Genomic DNA, 19,624 nt, shown 5'->3' with positions numbered 1-19,624 from the left:
ATTAATAAAAAAAATAAGCAATGTTCACAAATGAAAACGAATTTTTAGTTTCATCACCCGTCTTCTCTCGGATTTTTAAAATTTTGCGAGAACCTATTTATGAGTATTGAAGGGAATTTTTTTGATATGGAATTAAAATTTAAAAATATTTATCATTGTTCAGGATGAAATAAACCGTTATCAGGAGCGATAAAGATAATTCCACGATGATAAACACCGTCATTAGTAGGGAACGTATAAACCTGGCCTGTGAGTATTGTAAAAATCCATCAAGACCAACGTTCTCATATAATAACAAAACTATATTGTTAGCTTTACTTTTCATTATTACACAAATAAGAAACTAAATCATTCAGATTAAAATAATTTGCCACTGTAACGTGTGCCACTCCAAACTTAATTTGCAATATGTTCCTACTAATCGAGTTTCGTCACAATGGCGACTTTGAACACTTGAATTAGCCCTCTATCCTGAAAACACTTACTTCCTCTGTGTTCGCCATTTTTTTCAAATAATACCCAACTTCACGTCGAAGAAAAATTCGCATAGATCGCATTTAACTAGTCCTCGACAGCACTAGCCCCGTTCTATGCACGTCATAAGCTCCTCGTCTCTCTCCGTTACACGTTCTCCCATAAGGCCACCCCCTTTCCATCTTTTCAAAACATGACACGAGAATGAGAGAAATCGGCGAGGTCCTGCCATTTGACATTTATGTCGATATATCACTTTGACATTTAAACAAAATGTCACATTTTCCAGTGAAAAGCTCCTTTGTGGCATTTTTATCGATTATATAACTAGATATTTTTGGTTTTTCGCGGCCAAAATCAGCCCTTTTACCTGGGAAAAATGACAAAAGTTTGTCGTTTGTGTCTGGCGAAGCTGCAAAGGGGGTCAAAGTACTTCAACATAAACGCAGTGGAAAGTTTCACGGGGTTCATGCCCTATAGGGACCAGCTCACTACATGCATCCCAGAAATGGTCAGTTTGCCTTCTGTATGTGACATATTTTGACAGGTTTTGCCCAATTTTTCACCCCAAGGTATAAGTCTAATGTGACCCACTAAATACACTTTTGCAGGCTCTCGATATGATCCCCAATCCTGTAATATGCAACAGCTGTAGAAACGCCTTGAAATGCTCCTATGATTTCAAATCAAGGTGTTTGCTTGTTGAAAAGAAAATCAGGCAGTATGTGGAGAATCAACCTTCGGAGACCACTATTTACAATCTATCAGAAATTGATATTTCTGATTTGCCAAAAGCTGCAAGATATGAGGCTGAGGCTCCCAAACTTGTACCCTTGCTACCGAAATTGGAAGTGAAAGCCAACTCACAACCACCTTCTATTCTGTCAGATCTGTTGACAGTCAGAGAGGAGGTGATTCTGCCTAATCCTGCAGAAATTGAAATTACCAACATAAACTATGATGCAGCTATTCCTAAAGGTACTTTCTTTTGAAGTTAAAATGCATGTTTTTAAATGACATGTTATTCAAGTTCGAATACCCAGATTCAAGCCAGTTGAGCCTGCCTTATACAAGCCCATAGTAAAAGATGAGCACGGCTTATTAACATGTAATCATTGTGACAAGAAATTTTCAACTGTGCCTGCCCTGCACACCCACAAAACCAAGGTCCACGATGAGGATTATTTGTGCAATTTTTGCAATGTCCCCTTCAAGACTTTGCAAAGCCTGCGAAAGCATAATCAACTGTGTCAAAAAGGTACTTTCACTATCCTAACAAGGTCTCTACTGCAATGTGTTGAAGGTTCTCTTTCAGTAGCCACAACCACACCCACTGAACCAGCTATATTAACTAAGAGGCCCCATTTACCCACCAAGGCAAAGAATCACCTTAAAAGATGGCTATTTAATCACACAGATGTAAGTTGATTGTTCTAAAAAAATCATCTTATTTTGTGATTTTTTTTTTGATTAATTTCCAGCATCCATATCCAACAGATGTAGAAAAGCAGCAATTAATGAAGGAGACCAACTTGTCACTGCTCCAAGTTGAAAACTGGTTTATCAATGCCAGGAGAAGGATTTTGGCCGATTTAACAAGACTGAAAAGTTTGAAGAGTCATGGCCCTATAAGGGGTCGTAGAGGCGGTAGGGGTCGAGGCAGGGCCAAATATGAAGCAGGTGAGTTTTGTGCCTACTCAAAATTTCTCATCTTTCTTAGAATTGATTTCAGCCCTTGAAGAGGAGCTCTTTGAGGAGGATCATGAGGCTCTTTTGGAGGATATGGCGACTGACGATTCCGGCATGTCCAGTCGACTTTTAAGAGATCTTGAAGAGGATTCTGAGATAAGCATTCAAGAACATGGGGTAGGAGAAATGAATGAGATAGTGGAGGAAAATAGTGAAGGTAAAAATCTTGTGTTTCGTCACAAGCTACTCTTTATATTATTATTTTGGAATGTATAGGAAAGGAAATGGCAATTGTTTATTTAAAGTGTCATAATTTTATCTAAAGCTCCAATTAAATTTGAATTTTTTTTAGCTTTGTTAGTTATTTTTAAATGTTGACTTTAATATAGAAACGAGCGAGAAAGACGCAGAAGATGAAGAGCAGGATGTGAAAGACGTCCTCAAAAATGTGGTGACGATGAGCCCTTCTTATCAATTCCGGCCTTGCACGGAAGAAGAGGAGGAGCAAGACCCTTTAGAAGACGTCCCTTTGAGCGTGTTAACCACCATCAAAACCGAAGTCATGGACATCGACGAGCGGTAATTTTGAGAAAAAATGCGCAGTTACAGTTGATTTTTCAGTCTCGTCCTTGTCATACTGTAACAATCTTCATATTTAAAACTTTCAGTCAAATTTGAGGAGAATACGCGAAAATGTAATTGAATAGAAAACATTGATTGGATATGCGGACTTTGACACACATTAGAAAATCAAATGTTATTATTTGTCTAATTTTGAAAGAATGGAAAGTTGTAAGCAAATTTGCTTTCAAATCTCCTTTATGTAATACCATTACTTACTTCAGGTTCCGTACTTACTCTTGCGTAAACGCTAAAAATTTTAAATTGAAACAAAACTTACCCTTTAAGTTTAGTGTGTCTTATAGTAACTTAACTTCACAAAAATGTATCATTTATGCGTTTACGAAAATACTTGAAAATGGCACCTGCCATTTGTGTCAGCCAATAGCAACCGACCATTCTTCACATGATGACGGAATGCTTTTTCTGGTTACATTGTCGATCACGAGGGTATGCAACCCACAATATCGAAAGCATTTTACTCGAAGGGATTTTGAATTTTATTGTTATTGTTTTCTTTTAGAATGACATGGATATTATGTATACAATGCCTATTTATTAAAATTAACGAAGAAGAGTTGAGACCACCACCCATTTTATTCCAAAATGATTTATGTTGATCTTTTTTTTTAATTCACCATTATCTAATATATAAAAGAGTGTAGTAAGCTATATAGGGTATAAATATTATTATTATTATATTACAAACTTTGAAGGTCGGCATTTTTCAATGATGATGATGATAAAATCTAAATAACAAAAAACCATTTGCAAACGTCTCATTTTTATAAAATATTGTTATCAGGACTTAATAGTAATTTATTAAGTTTTGAAACTATCCACGCAAGTCGATACCCTCATCGTGTCTACACACATTGCGTCGCATGCCGTACCCTTAAAGTTTGTAATATGATTACACCAATACCCTGTATACTTCTAAGACTTTACGAGTGACAACTTTTACGATTACATACTTAACACGAAAAATGGATTTGCGGCATTTGATTAGCGTTGTTTAAGTTTAGATTTTTAAGGTAGTAGTGGGTGTGGGTTCGTATTAACCAGGGTTTGCTTTCTGCAATGTATTATCGTTTTTCGCCCAAAGAATCTCCGGTTTCAGGAGCAGAGATAAAAAAAATTATCTCTGTTTGTAGTAATAATTATTTGTTGAAAAAATATGGGTGTTGATTTATTAAGTAGATAGCGTCACCAATTTGTTCAGAAACTGGACTATAAACATGGATTACTTGAGTGATCCCGGGCTTAAAAATAAGTCATAAATGTATAGGTAAGATCCCTCTATAGGCTTTTATTTTGTAAATAATTTATTAAATTTATATCGTCAAAATGCGGCAATATTCAATGTTTATGTCGTACTTGTTTTGTAAGAACTCTGAGAGTGTCGTTTCTCATTAAACTTTGTATACACTGTTATTTTTTTATGGAAAAGTTATTATGTTTAGTTTTTAAATATGATTTTTAATATATTTCCGTAATTGTATTACCTAAAGAAAAACAGACGTTTTATTCAGATTGTTTTATTATCATACAATAATACTTAAAGATACACGTAGCCAATTAACAATATTGCGATAAGAAAAAATATTTCTTTTTTGTCTCGTTTTAGATGATCCAGCGATGGCTTTTTCACGCTCAGAGAGACACACAATGGGAGTTTTTTTTGACGAAAACATTGCTTTTCTTCAACTAGAAATTCCGCAATTTGCATTGCCGGACTCCAACAAATTTTTACTGGGATCTTCATTTGACAACCCGACCTTAACTACTACAATAATAAATTGCCACAATCTGCGCGTATCCTATAGTGGTATCGTTCCGCAAAACTGATCGGAAACTAAAAAAATGAGTATTCTTCAGCGTATTAGTTACACGAAGCTACAAACTTACTTAACACCACGAATTTACAAGCGCTTAAGATGTTTTTTCCGCATAAAAAAACACCCTCTTTAAAACTAGGTATACTGGAAATCACTCCTATTACTGACTTGAGACGAGCCATTTTTCAATTAGGTATATCACAGACTGACATAGCAAAATAAACGTATACAATAATTATCAATAACTGATTAAAAATGGCAATAACCCGTTTAAAAAAAAAACAAAAATAGTGGTAGAGACGTCTTCGTATTGGAGGGTAAACCCTATGTCGATTATCAATTAATATTAATTATTTGCAAGCTGGTGACGTGCTTGAAACACGCGGTACATTATACTAATATACTATATACAGGGATTTTAACACTATAGGTTTACGTATACTGGAAGATAAATCGTAATAAGCTGAAACACAGATCTCTATTAAGTCTACTGAAGGCTAATCTTTACAAAAATCTGTGGAATGTCTACTATGAAGGTAAATTATGATACTCAACTAGACGTAGTAACACTATGGATGGAAAGTTCACGTTCGCTTTGTAATATTACTCCTTAACAACTATTTATTGTAATGCTGTTTTCTTTACGTATATGAGTTGCAGTTAGTATACTGGTTTCCAGTGCCGAAGGCCCGGTCTACCCAAAATGTCCCTCCGGAATGCCTGTATATAATATTAAGCGCTATTTTGAAAATATTTGTACTATTTTATCGTATACACTAATTAGGTAAGTAAGAACTAATCTATAAATCACATTTATTCAACGTATACTTCAACACTGGTAAATAAATAAATTATATGTAACGCTCCTATAAATATAAGTGGGAGGGGAGGGGGTTTGGGTACACCAGCTCAAGGGCACATCCTCACAAAGACCTTAAACCTACTTTACAAAGAATAATAATTTGACTGGTAAGTAGTTTCAGTTACATCTAGACCAACTTAAGAATATTCGAAGGGAGGCATTTTAAAACATAATTTTAGCATTCTCTTTTTAACATTAAAGCGCGGGCATACCTACTTCCAAAGGTTCAGAAATAAAATTTACCTATATATGTGTTTTAACATTCAATTATCTGTTTTCTAAGAATTTTATAGGTAGAAAAACATTTCGGGTATACAGGGTGTTTTCAATTGTGGTGCCATAATGAATTGGGTCTTCTGAAGCCAGTGACTCATCACAGGTGGAGGCAAATTAACTTATCCACGAAAAGTTATTTAATCAATTGAGTACATCTGTCTTTTTCATGCACACTGGTGTGTTTTCATGGTACAAACATATTTGTCCCTTCCAAGCATACTGGTTTTGACAAGTCTTTCTTTGTGTGACTCATCACTTTGTGGAGTGAGCCTCAAAAAAATAAAAAATTGTGTCCCAACTTCATTCATTTTGTCCTACCAAATAATGGCATCCATGATGGGTCCCATACACGTAACAGCCCACTCTACTAATTTATTTCACTGCACTAAGCGTACAAATATCGTTAAGAGTTATGCGAGGAGCGACGGGATTCTCTCAAGAATCTTCGATCACGAAACTCTATATTCTAAGATTAGAATAACTAATGAGCGTTCCGACAGTGTGGGGTATCGAGGTGGATTGTTTTCAAGGAGGAATTGCAATATAGGTTCTCTGTCCAAGGAGAAGCTGGGCGGTGGCGACCGATGAGTATCAAGGCATGGTGGTGAAGTATTTGAGTACGCCTTTCCCGCAGGGAACTCAAAATGGACAAACATCGAGAAACCAAAGGTTACACGGCAAAAATTTATCGGTCAAGAATTTACATTTTTTTCATATTGCGAAATTATTTGCGGACGTCGTACTCTTTGATGACCGGTACTTCTTGGCAATGCCAAGAAACTCAGCGCTAAGGTTGGTTCCTTTCGTGCAAGTGCTGTGTCGCAACGTGTTAAATAATAGACAAATTCGTGAAGAAACGAATAACTTCCTTTGTGGAGAATTTTAATATTTTCCTTAGAAACAGTTCAGATTTCGAGAGTCCAGGAATAACAGCGGTGCATTGTGTATTTTCACTCGTGCAGGAACTGGTTTACCTCGGATGGAAGAGTGAAAAGCAGCTGCGGCAGTGATGTGAGATTCGTCGAAGGCGCTATACCATGTGGATCGTGAAATACTTTTCTTTTATTTTAATTTGGGAATAATCCATCATCACATTCTAATAAAAGTTGTTGGAGCGGTAGAAGTCTACACTATTCTTCAGTTAAATCTAATAATGGCCACCTTACTGAAGGATCGGACTAGATTCCTCGTCACTGTTTCTGTGTCGTATTTATATCACCGTCTTCAGACCTCAAGGAAAAATTACCAAAAAAAAAAAGATAAATAACAGAACTAAAGCGTATAGAATGTGATTCACTGCTGTAAAATATGTAAAAAACTAGAGTGTTTCACGCATTTTACATAATAACATGCGGCCCTATTAGGTTTAGAGCGTAATTTTGAAGGTGATTGAGCAGAGCGAATAGGGGCTAGCTTTTTACGTGCTTCAGGAACCTGTTCTGGAACACCATGTGAGACTACACGTATTCTGCTTAAGGTACAAATTGACATTACAGCGAAACAATCTCTCTAATCGTCACAAAACGATAGTCTGTTCCATTTCGTCAAAACAACCATGTTGTAAGTATACTTTGGATTAACAGTGGAAAAATTGTAGATGTTTCAATCATTTCTTATTTAGTTGGTAATAAAATTTCCAATAGGGCCTTACAAACTATTAACATTGCCAATATTAGGTTTTCCCTGACAAATGGCCACTCATGGTAGGAACGTCAAAAGAGCTTTTTTCCAAACTCACCAATAATCCCAGGACTTTTCTCTAAAATATCTGGACTTACATTGATGAATCTAAAAATAAAATTTTCACTGAAAATAAAGCGCTTTTGGAAACAGTTCACCACCAATTTGCGAACATTAGTTTACCAACCAATGTGGTTTTATTGTTGGATGGTCCATCACTCATTTCATAATGGCACCGAAATTCACAAACACCCTGTATAAGAACACAGTCTTAATCTTGGATTTTTCGATGTTGTTGCTTAAGTAAATAACGGACAATCATATATTTCTTTAAATTTGTATATGTCAATTTCAACGTATACACTTTGACCAACATAACATTATACCGGGGCTGGCATGTTTGGACAATGGACAAGTACAGTTTTTGGTTACTTGGAATAAAGAAACGCATATTTTGATTCACTTAACTTATGCGTGATATTAACGATAACGCAAAAAATACTGGAAATATGCGGGTTGAATTTCGCTTTAGTTTTTGTCCAAATCCGCACCCCATGGTACTATTGAGGTATATATTACGTATACATGTTTCAAGCGAACACAAAAAGAATTGAAAGGCAGCTCCGTTTATAATTGAAATTACAATAAAGTGATGAAGACGAAACAAATAGGGACGTTTAAATTTGAGATCATAAGATGTATGTTTTGGCTGTAAAAGAACTGAATTTTGCACCTACCTCGAAGGAGTGCTCAGGCGTTTATTTCTTGGAGAAAAACGTACAGTGGTGGCGTTCTCGAAGTTATAATAATCAATCAAACGAATCAAAATGAAAGTTGCCATGGTGTTTTTGGCTTCTTTTCGTGTAAAAATTGCGCTAAAAATAGTATCAGAAACTGAAAAAGTTATGACATGGAAATTCTTATGATTTATAGCGTAAGGTTTTTTACTTATTACGTCACTCACAACACTTTACTTTTCAGACTTTTGAGCTGCCGTTCAAAAAATCATCGACGAATACAAAAAAATGATATCACGCCTTAGTAACACAGAGAAAACTGGAAAAGTTCGAATAGATTCAGCCTGATGAGCGTAACACTCGCTTGAATCTATTCGCTCAAACGAGCAAAACGAATTCAAACGAATAGGCTGCACTTTTATCTGCACATTTCGACCATAACAACTGACCGAATGGAAAGTAAGCAGACTCACCAAAAAGGAACATAACACGGTGTTTGATAGAATCATTTATTGCCTGGCAGCTTCCGGTTCTCCGTTGCCGAAAACAGTCAAACTGTCCGGTTGATGACCATTTTGGGTTACCTCTCCGGCATTTTGAGGCGCGTCTATAATCAAACCTCCGCCCTCCTCGTCGCTACTGTAAGAATCTCCTTCGTCTTCGGAACTTGACAGCATCCCTAAACATACACCAAAAACATTTTTAACAATAGTAACAGATTGCCCTTATTAATTTAATCTCAATCTGAAAGAAACATTTACCGCTTTCCAAGTTCGCCTGCATATTTCCGAATTCTTGGGGCCAAAACCTTCGGTTGTTGTTCTGGCTTTTCTTCTTTTTACTGGCGCCGCCGGGAGAGTTCGCCTGTCCGCTTTCCTGACCCGCGGGGGTGCTTGCGTCTAGCATAGGCTGCAGGATGCGTCTACGGGCGTTGATGAACCAATTGTTCACTTGAAGCAACGTCAGATTGGTTTGAGCGGCGATGTGCCGTTTTTCGTCTTCAGTAGGATACGGATGCTGTAAAATAACGTTCATATATATTTGACGTGTGGCACTTAAAAATTCTGTTTCTTTGCGCGATTCGCAGTGATTTAACTTACTACCAAATGCTGAAAAAGCCACGATCGCATTACACTGGTGGCGTGTTTTGGCAGGACCCCACGTTTCTGTTTTTTTCCGCCTCGCGAAAAATCACTGTCGCAGTCGTCGTTGCTGCCCCCAGGGGTAGTGGGGGCGGGAGACAACGGTCCTGAGCTGTCCGAAGGGGGAGCCCCTACGGGTTGACATAAATGGGCGCCTAAAACAGATTTCCAATTCACAATGGACTATGCAGATAAAAGGCAACATACCAATTTGCGATAAAGGTGTAGATCCGTGAACGACTAGACTTTCAGCAACTGGAGGTACCGGAGACGGCTGCGCCGGCATTTGAGGCTGTTGCTGCTGTAAAGGGGGCGTCGGACCTCCGTAATGAGGCATCGCATATTGAGGATTTTCCAATGGAGTTCCCGGCGGCCTATCTAAAGGGGGCGGTTGCTGAGCCAACATGCCCTGATAAATGAAATAGACGATCAACGCCAACGTTCACCCATATATTATTACTCACCGCATGAGGACTAATTGAATATTGCACGGGGCTATTTGAGGCCGAGCCGCTTTCCGAGTTGCCGTGGGACATCATGCTGTTGTTGTTCGATTCTATGCCAGTTAAAATGCTATTTCCTAGCATATCTAAAAAAAGAAGCGGGTAAGGGTGAATATTTCTTCGTGTGCGTGTATTAACTGCTGATACCTTGCGGATAATCAGATCTAAGTAGGTTTTCGGACTGCATTTTGCCTTTCAGGCATGTGATGTATCTGTTGCAGAAGTCTTTACATAGTTCCTGGACTTTTTCTAATTCTAAGAGGTGTATCCGTAACACTTGTATGGCTTTTATCATCTGAAATATAAGTTATCTATATAATAACACGTTACTTGGAGAAAACATTTTCGCTTACCAGTCCATCAATTTCTGGTTCATTGGCTAAAAAAGGTTTCCTATCCCTCTCCTGATGCTGAACGAACGCCTGTATGTCCATATTAAAGGCGTCACTAGATTGAGGCTCTGAAGATTGCGTAGCCAATTCGCATCGTTCGAAGAGGAGTGCTAAGAGTGGGAACAATGGATGCCTAAAAGAATTTTCGATTAGTCTCCTATAAAAAAAATATGTTTAAAAATTACTTGTATACGGCCCTTTTGTCGGCCTCAAACTGGCCCTGATCTGTGTCAGGAGGGGAGAATCCCGCTTGAGGCACCGCGGCGGGGTGTGTTACTGGATCGCCCAAGGGGGGTACTGGAACAGCGGGCGCCGGTACGCTTAGCATCGTGCCGGCGCTGATTGCCTAGGAATTTGGAAGTGGAGCTTACCTAGAAGCACAGAAAAAACTCCAAATATACAAGGGAAAAAGTTTGATAGCTTGGCAACGTCAAGAACACTCGAATTATGTTATGCTATGCATCTCTGGCCATGCACCCACGGTATGTGCAACGTTATTTCGTAGCTTTACTCGATATTTGACCCGTATGGAGAATTTCCGTTTTCTAGACAATTATAAAAAAATAACAATTTTGTATCTCGTTTTTTTTTTCTTATTTTGTATTGCATTGAGGAAAACTTGTTTTCCACAATTAAGTGTGTCATAAACAATGTGGGGCTCGGGCCAGCTAATGTAATGTAAAAACAAAAATATGAAGGAACCTCTTTTTTCGGATTTTTCCCAACCCATTAAAATTCATCGTTCAGTTTAATTTAACTAATTTAATCCTGAATCGGTTCTTAATGATAATATGATTGTTCGGCCGATGTGCTTGAGCCGTTTTCCCTTGAACATCGAATATTTTAATCAGAAACTCGAATGGGGTGTAAGAAAGGAGTTTCCTCGGTAGTCCCTTGGGTATTAAAAAAAAGCCCGGGCCAAAGGTTGCTCTAAATATTTGTGAAATTGAGGAAAATGTAAGTTGCAAGAAAATTAAAAAAACCTAAGTATTCTATAAAGGCAATTAAAGTCATTACTAGACAGCGCAAAAGAGGCTAAAGCGCTATAATTTAATGCTGGGGCCCGTTAAGGGAAGCTTCTTTAAATTAAATTCAGCGAATTTGGCTAGTGGATTTCCACCCTAACGATATTATAATTGCCTGTTTGCGCTAAAACGGATTCTTGCCTAATTCTGGGAAAATAAAAGCTGATTTGAATTTGTAAATAACGCCTTTAGTCGGACGAAAAAAAGTTCTATTGCATGATGCAAACGCAGCGAAAGTCTTAAATAAATCTTCCCTTCGTAAAGATAAAAAACACGCGGGTCCACCAGGAAAATTTCGATTGGAAATTATAAAAGCAGGGACGAAAGGGAGTGGAAAAAACATGAACGTTGCAACTCCACGCTGAATGGTCTCGATGGACTGAAAGATGGAAATTGCGGACAGGACCGTGGCCAGTGGAAAAAGAGAGAGAACGTAGAGCAAACGATAATTAAATCTAATAGCGTATATTTACCTATCTAACAGGATTTTTTCAGGGACAATCAAGTTTCAGTTTTTCTCCAATTCTGAGAAAGTTCGACCCATTTTCCAGGACTATTTTGACGAGCCTCACTAAACGGCATTTTTTGGCTTGAATGCACAAGGTCCTAGAGCGAACTAATATATTTTTCGCGACATTTTTCTGTTATTTAACATGAAAAACGCTTGAGGAATTTAGACTACAAAATGTTCAAGTCAACAAAGAATTCAAACCCTTCCAAAACAGCGCCACGTCAGGGGCCCGATTCGATAAGAATACGTGTAAGAGCGAGAACGAACACTCTTCGTCCAATGAAATTGACGGATGAAATTTTGCGACCAACTACCGTTAACAAAAAAATTAATTCCCTCTCTCAAGTAGCTAAGAAATATCGAAATATGTCTTCCAGGCGCCCTGATAAATGGCGCATTTTGCTGGCATGAGGTCGGAATTTCAGTCAAAATAGTGTACAGAGTGATTTAATTCGTTTAATCAATTGACTCTAGGCCACTTATAGAGAGATATTCCATGTTTGAAATTATCCAGAAACTAGTCTTTCGGCGCCTGAAAAAGGCACCTAATCCACCCGCCCATGTTCCTCTGCACTCTGGCATGTTTAATTCATCCGAGCCATGGAAGCGGGGTGAGGAGGATCTCGCAATTATTGCACTCCGGAATCTCTCCCGGGGTGACACTTGGCCGTAATCACCCTCGACTCGTCCTTTTCTGACTCGAAAGACGTCTCGTAAGGACGTCCTTTTTGTTTCCCCGGCCCGCTTTTTTGAAGGGTTTATGAAGAGTTCAGTGGAGCCGTTGTTATCTAAAATGGCACGAGAGCTCTTTTAATTTGATTAATTTGGAGAATAGCGTTACTGTTTTGTACATTTGGGGAGTACCAGGACCTTCACCCATCGACGTGTGAGCGTAGGGAAACAAATCCATTAGCGAAGTCAACTTTTCGGTGCATCCTCGTCCCACCGCACCACCAATAAATTAGCCATATTTAACGTTTTTTACTGGGTTCATTGGGGCCGAGTTATATGACCAATTAAGTAATTATAAAGCTAGGTAGCGTTCTCCTAATCCGATAAAACAGATCCCGGTGTAGGATAAAATAACGCTTTTTATCTAATCTAAATTACTCCGTTAGTTACCGAAATTAGCTTCCTACTAAATTATATTTGAACGAATAGTGAGGGACTCCATTGGAAGTCAGGGGCGGAGCCGTCCATATGGCTTGCTTCTGGGCACCTACTCGTCATTCCCAAAAACCCGCAAAGTTCTTCCCCGCATTTTTTTTCTTTTTATTCCATCCAATGGATATTTTCACCTAATCTGAGGGAGAATATAAATGGAAATAGTTTGCATGTGCATGATTTTTCCCGAAACCCCCCGTCCCTACTCATACGGCAATGACTAAACTTACACTCTGAGATATTGGTTTTACGATCCCTTGAGCCCCTTAATCTCGAAACTCAATAAATTTTATTGCATTATACTTCTAAGTGAATTTAAAATGTTTATACACGAAAAATTAAGCGAAGATACACAAGACGGGGCCATAAAAGTGTTAGACAAATAAATTATGGTTGAAAGAGCAAACAACAGGGGTCAGTGCTAACGGGTGAACTAAAAAAAACTCTAACTAACGCATGAATGGTGAAATCACCCATTATAAGAGCACGACGGGGTCGCTTGGAAGTGAATTTTTACCTGCAATATTCCAGAATATTTGCCTAAATCTGGTAGAGATCTAAGTCGTTGTTGGGATAATACCTCAGGAAAAGGACGACGATTTTAATATTGAAACCCCTTTCAATAATAAACCTTTGCATCCGCCCTTGGTGCGCGGAACAAATTTGGGCTTACGGATATCGAATGTTAAAAAGACAAGGGACTGCTGATTCAAAAGAGGGAAACAACCAACTGTTCAGCGGTCGGAAATTTGAGAGACGAATTGCATCCAAATGACTCTTTTTAGTGTCAATCCTGCGATTATTAAAATAGACGCAGTAAATAACTGTGCTGGGGAGTTTTCGGGAGCGGCGTATTTTGTGCAATCAGACAATTCTGATTCGCAAATTAAAAACTTGGAAAATTCGATTTTTCAATAGACGTCGAAATCGGACATACTGGCTAAAGTCACGTCTCCCTCTTTTATTACTTCAAATAATCTTTTTACGACATGTCACATGACACTCTGGTAAAACTGTAGACAATGTAGAACAACATTCGATGAATTAATTATCATCGATTCATTTTTCGCACGCTTTCCCTGAACTTCGATGCGAAAATTGTCCCTTTGCCAGCTGTGAGGGTGCCCTTAAAAGTGACGAAACCTCACTAGCTCTACGCCTCTGCCCATTATGTATAAACATGTCTGTTTTCTTTATATCACAGCCCAAGAGTACGCGTCTGCAATCTTTATAGCTACTTAGCAGCGATCATTTGAATATACCCCCGTGAGAGACGTACGACTCGCGTACGAACTCTGCATTAAAATGTCATAATTTCCTCGCTTCCCTATCTCTCTCTTTCTCTCTCGTGTCTATGTATGAGTTTCACACATTCAAAGGAGATCGCCAACTATAAAATTCTCCTTCACTCTTATGCGCTAGTGCCTGGGAAAAAAAACGAAATTCAGGTGCATAAATGCACACCCACATGTATGTGAAACATTAAGGCGAAATCCTCTTAAAATGTAAAGTAAGTATATTTCCCCAGTTATCCAGGATTTGCAAGATTTTCTGGATGCAGCGGGACGATGCAGCGGCGTCGGCGTCGTTCCGGAAACGCAGCCACCGCGACGCCTCGCTCAACGAACGGAGAAAAAGGGTTTCCGGCTTTTTCACAAGAAGATGGAACGTTCTTACATGGGAGACTTAAACACAAAACTACTGATAAGATAAAAGGCGTTTTTGCAATTATATATTGGAGCTGCGGGAAATACCCAGAGCGCCATTCCACAAAGCTAGAGTTTCCAAGATCGTGTAGCCAAGTTATTTATTCTAGGTTCCCGGAATTGGAAATTGTGATGAGAAGGCAGTTTCTTGGCCCTCGGTCCTTTTTACTAAAATTTAACGAGTTGCCACAAGCAGAAAATCTAATCTCAGGGGTGGATTTTCAAGGACTTTTTATAAATGCGTAGAATACTGGGCTTTAATCCGGGGCAATAGAACTCCGACCGAAAGCAGGTGTAATGCTTTCTCTGATGTTTGTACAGAATTCAAAATGTAATTTTAGTATGGCAAGTTTTAGAGGCAATTAATTGAATACAGCTTGGCAAAAAAGACGTTCACCGAGATACGCCGAATTTAGTAATTTTCTGCCAAAAAAGTCCATCCAGGAGAATCCAGACAAATGAGAATATATGGAGGATATAGCATAGACAAAAGATCCATAGGAATTATCTCACGAAGTGTACTTAACACAATCAGAATAGTAGTTATTTCAAGTTCGCATAAATATAAAGTTACAACCCCTTACATACATACAGACCTGTATTATCTTGTCCAGAAACGTAGCAAAAATCGTTAGATAACAATACATTCATATAGAGTGCTACAAATTCGCGGGAATCTATAGGAATCTTCTAAACCATAAGATATACAGAGTCGATTAAATCAAGTCTAATATGCGCAATTTGAAATTTACTTTAAATTGGGAAACCCGTAGGGTGCCTATAAGGTATTAGATGTTTTCAGGCAAGGCTTAATTTTTTTAATTTTTCTAAAAATTTAAATCCAAATTAGAGTTTTTTACAAAACATTTTTAACATGTATACTGCTTTAAGAGAAGAGAACTTCGTTTATTTAAGGCTTTTTTATAAAATTAATTAGGCTGACTCAAAGAACAAGGGAAAGCTGAATTATTCTTTTCTTTTATTTCCTTCAGACTTTCAAATATATGGGGCCAAGTAATCCAAGGTTACCAACAATTACTTAGGTAAGTAAGAGTAATCCAAGTAATTTTTTGAAAAAACCTAATAAATGAAATTGAACAAAGCCCAAATTGGCAAGTGGATATTAAGATTCAACATGGTGACAAAAGAAGATACTCTTTTACTTTCTGAAAATATCTGGAAAATCGCTTCATGTTTGCTGAACCAATTATTTTCAACACTGATAGCTGAGTTTAATCTAGCTTCAAAAGTTCTGATCTTCACCCGGAGCTAATACTTGTCACCCTTCTTGGCATTAATTTTGACAAGTTCAAGTAATCCTCAAATTAAACTCAAGAGCACGTCAACTCGCCGTCTTAACGTCATTGTGGCATTTAGAAGAACTCAAGCTGAAACATCATTTTGAATTTGAACATTATTCACCCAGTAACTTTATGATATATAGGGTGTCAACCGATACATAAAATAACTTAGTATGTTTTTCAAAAACAACAGGAAAATATACAGAGGTATTAGTTGCAAAAAACAACGATAACACAGGCGTGTGTTAAAGATTTCAAACACACACATGCTATATTACATATGACTATACTATAATGATTCCTTTTACAGTATATCTTTCATTGGACTGTATTATACATTTACTTTTCCTAACAAACGCGTTCTTTAGCTTTGTGGTCATGACTCAGTTTGTTATGTTTACTTTCTTTTGAGGTCCCAGAAAAAAAGTTTGTGAAAATTTCTCTTTGAGTGTCCAGATAATTGAACATTTCTGACCAGGGAAACCACTTTTCAGGAACAACATGTTTATGGTAACAAGCCTAATATTTTAAACAGCCAATATACTGGGTGGACTAGGCTTTAAATACGCAAAATTTACCTATTTCTTCTTTCAATTTTCAGTATACTTTATGTGAGCAAATGTGCAAGTTTGTGTCATGATAAGGTAACCTAACCAAAACCATAACATTTAACACTTTTAAAATGTGATTTCTAATTCTATTTCCAGTTCCAATTAGAGTTTTCACACTAACTACTTTTTACTTAAACCATCACGTAGGATATATTGCACACCAAATATTTACAAAACGTAAATTCACACAAAACATCTTGAGTGTTAACGAATTGAAAAAACACCGAAGGGCATATCAATTTACGAGTATTTACTATGACACAAGTGTTAATGAATGGAGAAAATCATTATCCACAAATGTACGCATGTAGTTCAACACGTTAGAGGCTGGCAAAGTTCTGGAATTTGGCAGTTTTCGATACTTACATTATTCGGGAATCCAGGGAGAATCCTCTGATGGGAGCTGGGCCCACTTTTCTGTCACGGAAAAACATTTGAAAAAACCGGGCCCAAAATAATCGACGATCGCCTATTTGCAAGGTTATAGCCGATAAAGCCAAACAAAAACAACCACTTTATGGGCTTCCACGTGAAACGGCGTCGTAAATTTACGTAAAAACGAAAAAAGACCGAAAATAAAAGCGCGTAATTATTAAAACATGCTACTTCCGTATTTTTCCCCGATTTTTCTCGTGTTTACATGTCACCTCAACTGTAACAAATGACTTTCTGTCTAGACTACTAGACGTATGTCAATATTCGTCAAAATCAAAATGGCTACGCCTTTAATTCCTTAGCTCAGACCTAAGGCTGTATCCTTGTCTCTTTTCTCCTCGCAGCATATTATTCATCGGGCTTCACGCACTCACGTCAATGATTAAAAGCAGTAAAACACGCCCAACGTTTTAATAAACCACTGTATTTCAAATTCTAGCGGTTGAAATTTAATTTCACCTGCATTGCTTTTTGTTATTTAACGTTAATACCGTCATTTAAAATTAATTCTTTGGGTTTTAAAGGTCGGTTATGGCCTGAAAAATTATCCATCCTCGGAGGAAAAAAAGAGACATGCGCTTTGTTAGCTCACTTCTTTTTGTTCCGTGCTCTCCCGTTTTCTACTCTGGATTTTTAGTATTTTCCTGTATGAGTTTGGATTACTTAATTTTCTGATTAAAAGAAATATGAGAACTTTCCTTTGTCATTGCGGCATTTAACTGAGCCACCTAGACTTTTTAAAGTTTATTAGAAAAATAAAAGGAACTCAAAACATCTTCCTTCTGCAAGCTCCGCCCCCTGATAGGACAGTGCTCTGACGAGTTTTCATCCAAGGAGTGCCGCCACCTAGGTGTAATGCTGACACATAACCTATTTAATAACAGATACCTTCCCTCCAACTTTCTTTGTAACGATCGGCAGGAAATACGTAACAAAAATTCCACAAGACGGCGTTAAAATATCAAAAGCATGTCTTGTATAAATTCATCTGTTACCTGTTCGGCTTATGTTTGACGGTAAATAGCAAATAATTGCTTACTGATCGCTCTACGTGCATATGTACTATAAGATTTTTTTTTATGGTCACCCGTTACTTGATCCCATTTGATTGCGAATACATAGTCGAAGTATTGACTTTTTGGGGTGGCGTCGTCACTCGTGATGGGAGGGGGTAGCACCACCCCAACTAGCAAGACATCCTTTTCCTGGAATAGTGAAGAAAAGAGCAAGATAGCCCTTCTGGTTTTTTAAATCCATTATTTCTGACCGACAACCCGTAAGAGAGGCTGCCGATGAAGAAAGAAACATCTAGGAAGACAGAGGAGCCCCCTGTGGGCGGGGGCCCTTCAAACCAGGATCCGGAAAATGCCACCGATTCACACTTAGACACTCGAAAGAGTGACCTGAGCGTGAACTAAGGTAAAATTCAAAAACTGAAGTGGTTCTGCCCAGAAGTTGCGTTTGCAGTAAGACAAGTTACAAAAGGCAAAATTCCGGCAAACGTCCATGAGAAACTGGACATCTGTGTGACCGTAACATTGATACTACGCACAAGTTACCTCTAGCTTTTATGGGTTGACAAATTGGTAGCGGCATCTAACAATAGACAGTTTTTCCAAATTTGGAAGATTCTTTCAGATATTCTCAACATTTTACGAATTTATAAAATCGTGGTAATCCCCACTTTTCGCCCTGATTCGACAATCAAACTGGTATTTACGGTAGTCTTCTCTACAGTCAACGATTAAAACGATGTACCTGTCTCCACTCTTCTTTTGCACATTTAAAAAATGTTTAATCTGGTCGATGTTCATTTAAAACTTTAAAATGGTGATCGCCTATGGGATGATTTATGGCCAGGATTGTTGCATGCTTATTTCCTTAAAATGCCCTGTGATTTAATTTTATACACTATAAATAGGAATAATCCTCGCGCTTCATCATACATAGTATTAAATGTAATTGCAATACTTTTCTTTGGTTGAATCATCTCTCAAGCAAATTTCCTGAATTATTGCTTCCTAATGGGAGGCCAAGTTTTAGCGGACTTTTATTCCCGTAGAGCACATATCTGCTAGGGTAGTTTACAACTAAAGTTCCAACGCTTTACACATTGGTGCTCTTGCATTGAATTTTTTGGTAGATGATGTAACTCTGTTCCTGGCTGAAAGATTTTGGCGGACTCCATCTTTACCTAGAAGTCAGTAATTCTGCTTCTATTACTCTCGCACCTGAAGTTGGTTTTCTTCGTGATACAAGAACGAATGCTTCAGTTTGCGTAAGACACACGTGCCATATTATATTATGTTGAACATCAACAGTTATACGTACGAAACCCTGGAATGCCCCAGCTTTAAGCTTTCTTGTCAGAAATAGGAATAATGATTAACACAAAAATATTTAAATACTTGAGTAAGTACTCACTACATGCATTGCAGCTACAGATAAAAGGGGTCAATCTGCATTTTTTATTTACTAAAATACTTAAGTAAAAGGAGATTTAGTTCCCCTTTTAAATATGGTTTTAATAAAATAACAAATAGCAGATGTCACAGAAAAAATTTCTGGCATTTTAAACTAGTATTTTACCGACCCGCGGCATATCTTTGATATTGTTTTTTCCTTTAATCTGGTAAATATACGTTAGCGAGAACAGC

At 37.8% G+C, this 19,624-nt stretch overlaps 2 protein-coding genes across 10 annotated transcripts; one reads left to right on the top strand and one right to left on the bottom strand.

The window, feature by feature from the left end:
• Positions 1-664: 664 nt before the first annotated feature.
• LOC136344927 (uncharacterized) lies at positions 665-3,551 on the top strand. Of its 8 annotated transcripts, none has more exons than XM_066292828.1 (7): positions 665-1,000; positions 1,086-1,452; positions 1,505-1,732; positions 1,793-1,893; positions 1,956-2,154; positions 2,195-2,380; positions 2,553-3,551. In XM_066292828.1, the coding sequence occupies exons 1-7, from the start codon at positions 854-856 to the stop codon at positions 2,744-2,746; spliced, it is 1,422 nt and encodes a 473-aa protein (XP_066148925.1). In that variant the 5' UTR covers positions 665-853; the 3' UTR covers positions 2,747-3,551. The 8 variants fall into 8 exon arrangements, with proteins under 8 accessions (XP_066148925.1, XP_066148920.1, XP_066148928.1 ...); XM_066292823.1 differs by having other exon boundaries at positions 1,778-1,893; XM_066292831.1 differs by having other exon boundaries at positions 666-985.
• Positions 3,552-4,306: 755 nt separating this feature from the next.
• On the bottom strand, positions 4,307-17,257 carry LOC136344928 (homeobox protein PKNOX2-like). 2 transcript variants are annotated; one of them, XR_010733058.1, is made up of 10 exons: positions 16,899-17,257; positions 10,400-10,585; positions 10,176-10,347; positions 9,970-10,117; positions 9,784-9,908; positions 9,527-9,728; positions 9,278-9,474; positions 8,939-9,194; positions 4,693-8,856; positions 4,307-4,639 (listed from the first exon to the last, which is right to left on the bottom strand). XR_010733058.1 is itself a non-coding variant. In XM_066292832.1 (9 exons), exons 2-9 carry the CDS (start codon positions 10,540-10,542, stop codon positions 8,687-8,689), a joined length of 1,413 nt encoding a protein of 470 aa, XP_066148929.1. In that variant the 5' UTR covers positions 10,543-10,585; positions 16,899-17,257; the 3' UTR covers positions 4,307-8,686. The 2 variants fall into 2 exon arrangements, 1 of the variants encoding a protein (XP_066148929.1); XM_066292832.1 differs by having other exon boundaries at positions 4,307-8,856.
• Positions 17,258-19,624: the final 2,367 nt, after the last annotated feature.

The sequence above is a fragment of the Euwallacea fornicatus genome, chromosome 18 (assembly GCF_040115645.1).
Source record: "Euwallacea fornicatus isolate EFF26 chromosome 18, ASM4011564v1, whole genome shotgun sequence".
In the NCBI taxonomy this organism is placed as follows: Eukaryota; Metazoa; Arthropoda; class Insecta; order Coleoptera; family Curculionidae; genus Euwallacea; species Euwallacea fornicatus.
Note: the sequence above shows the minus strand (reverse complement) of the source record. Positions and strands in the feature narration are given on the sequence as shown.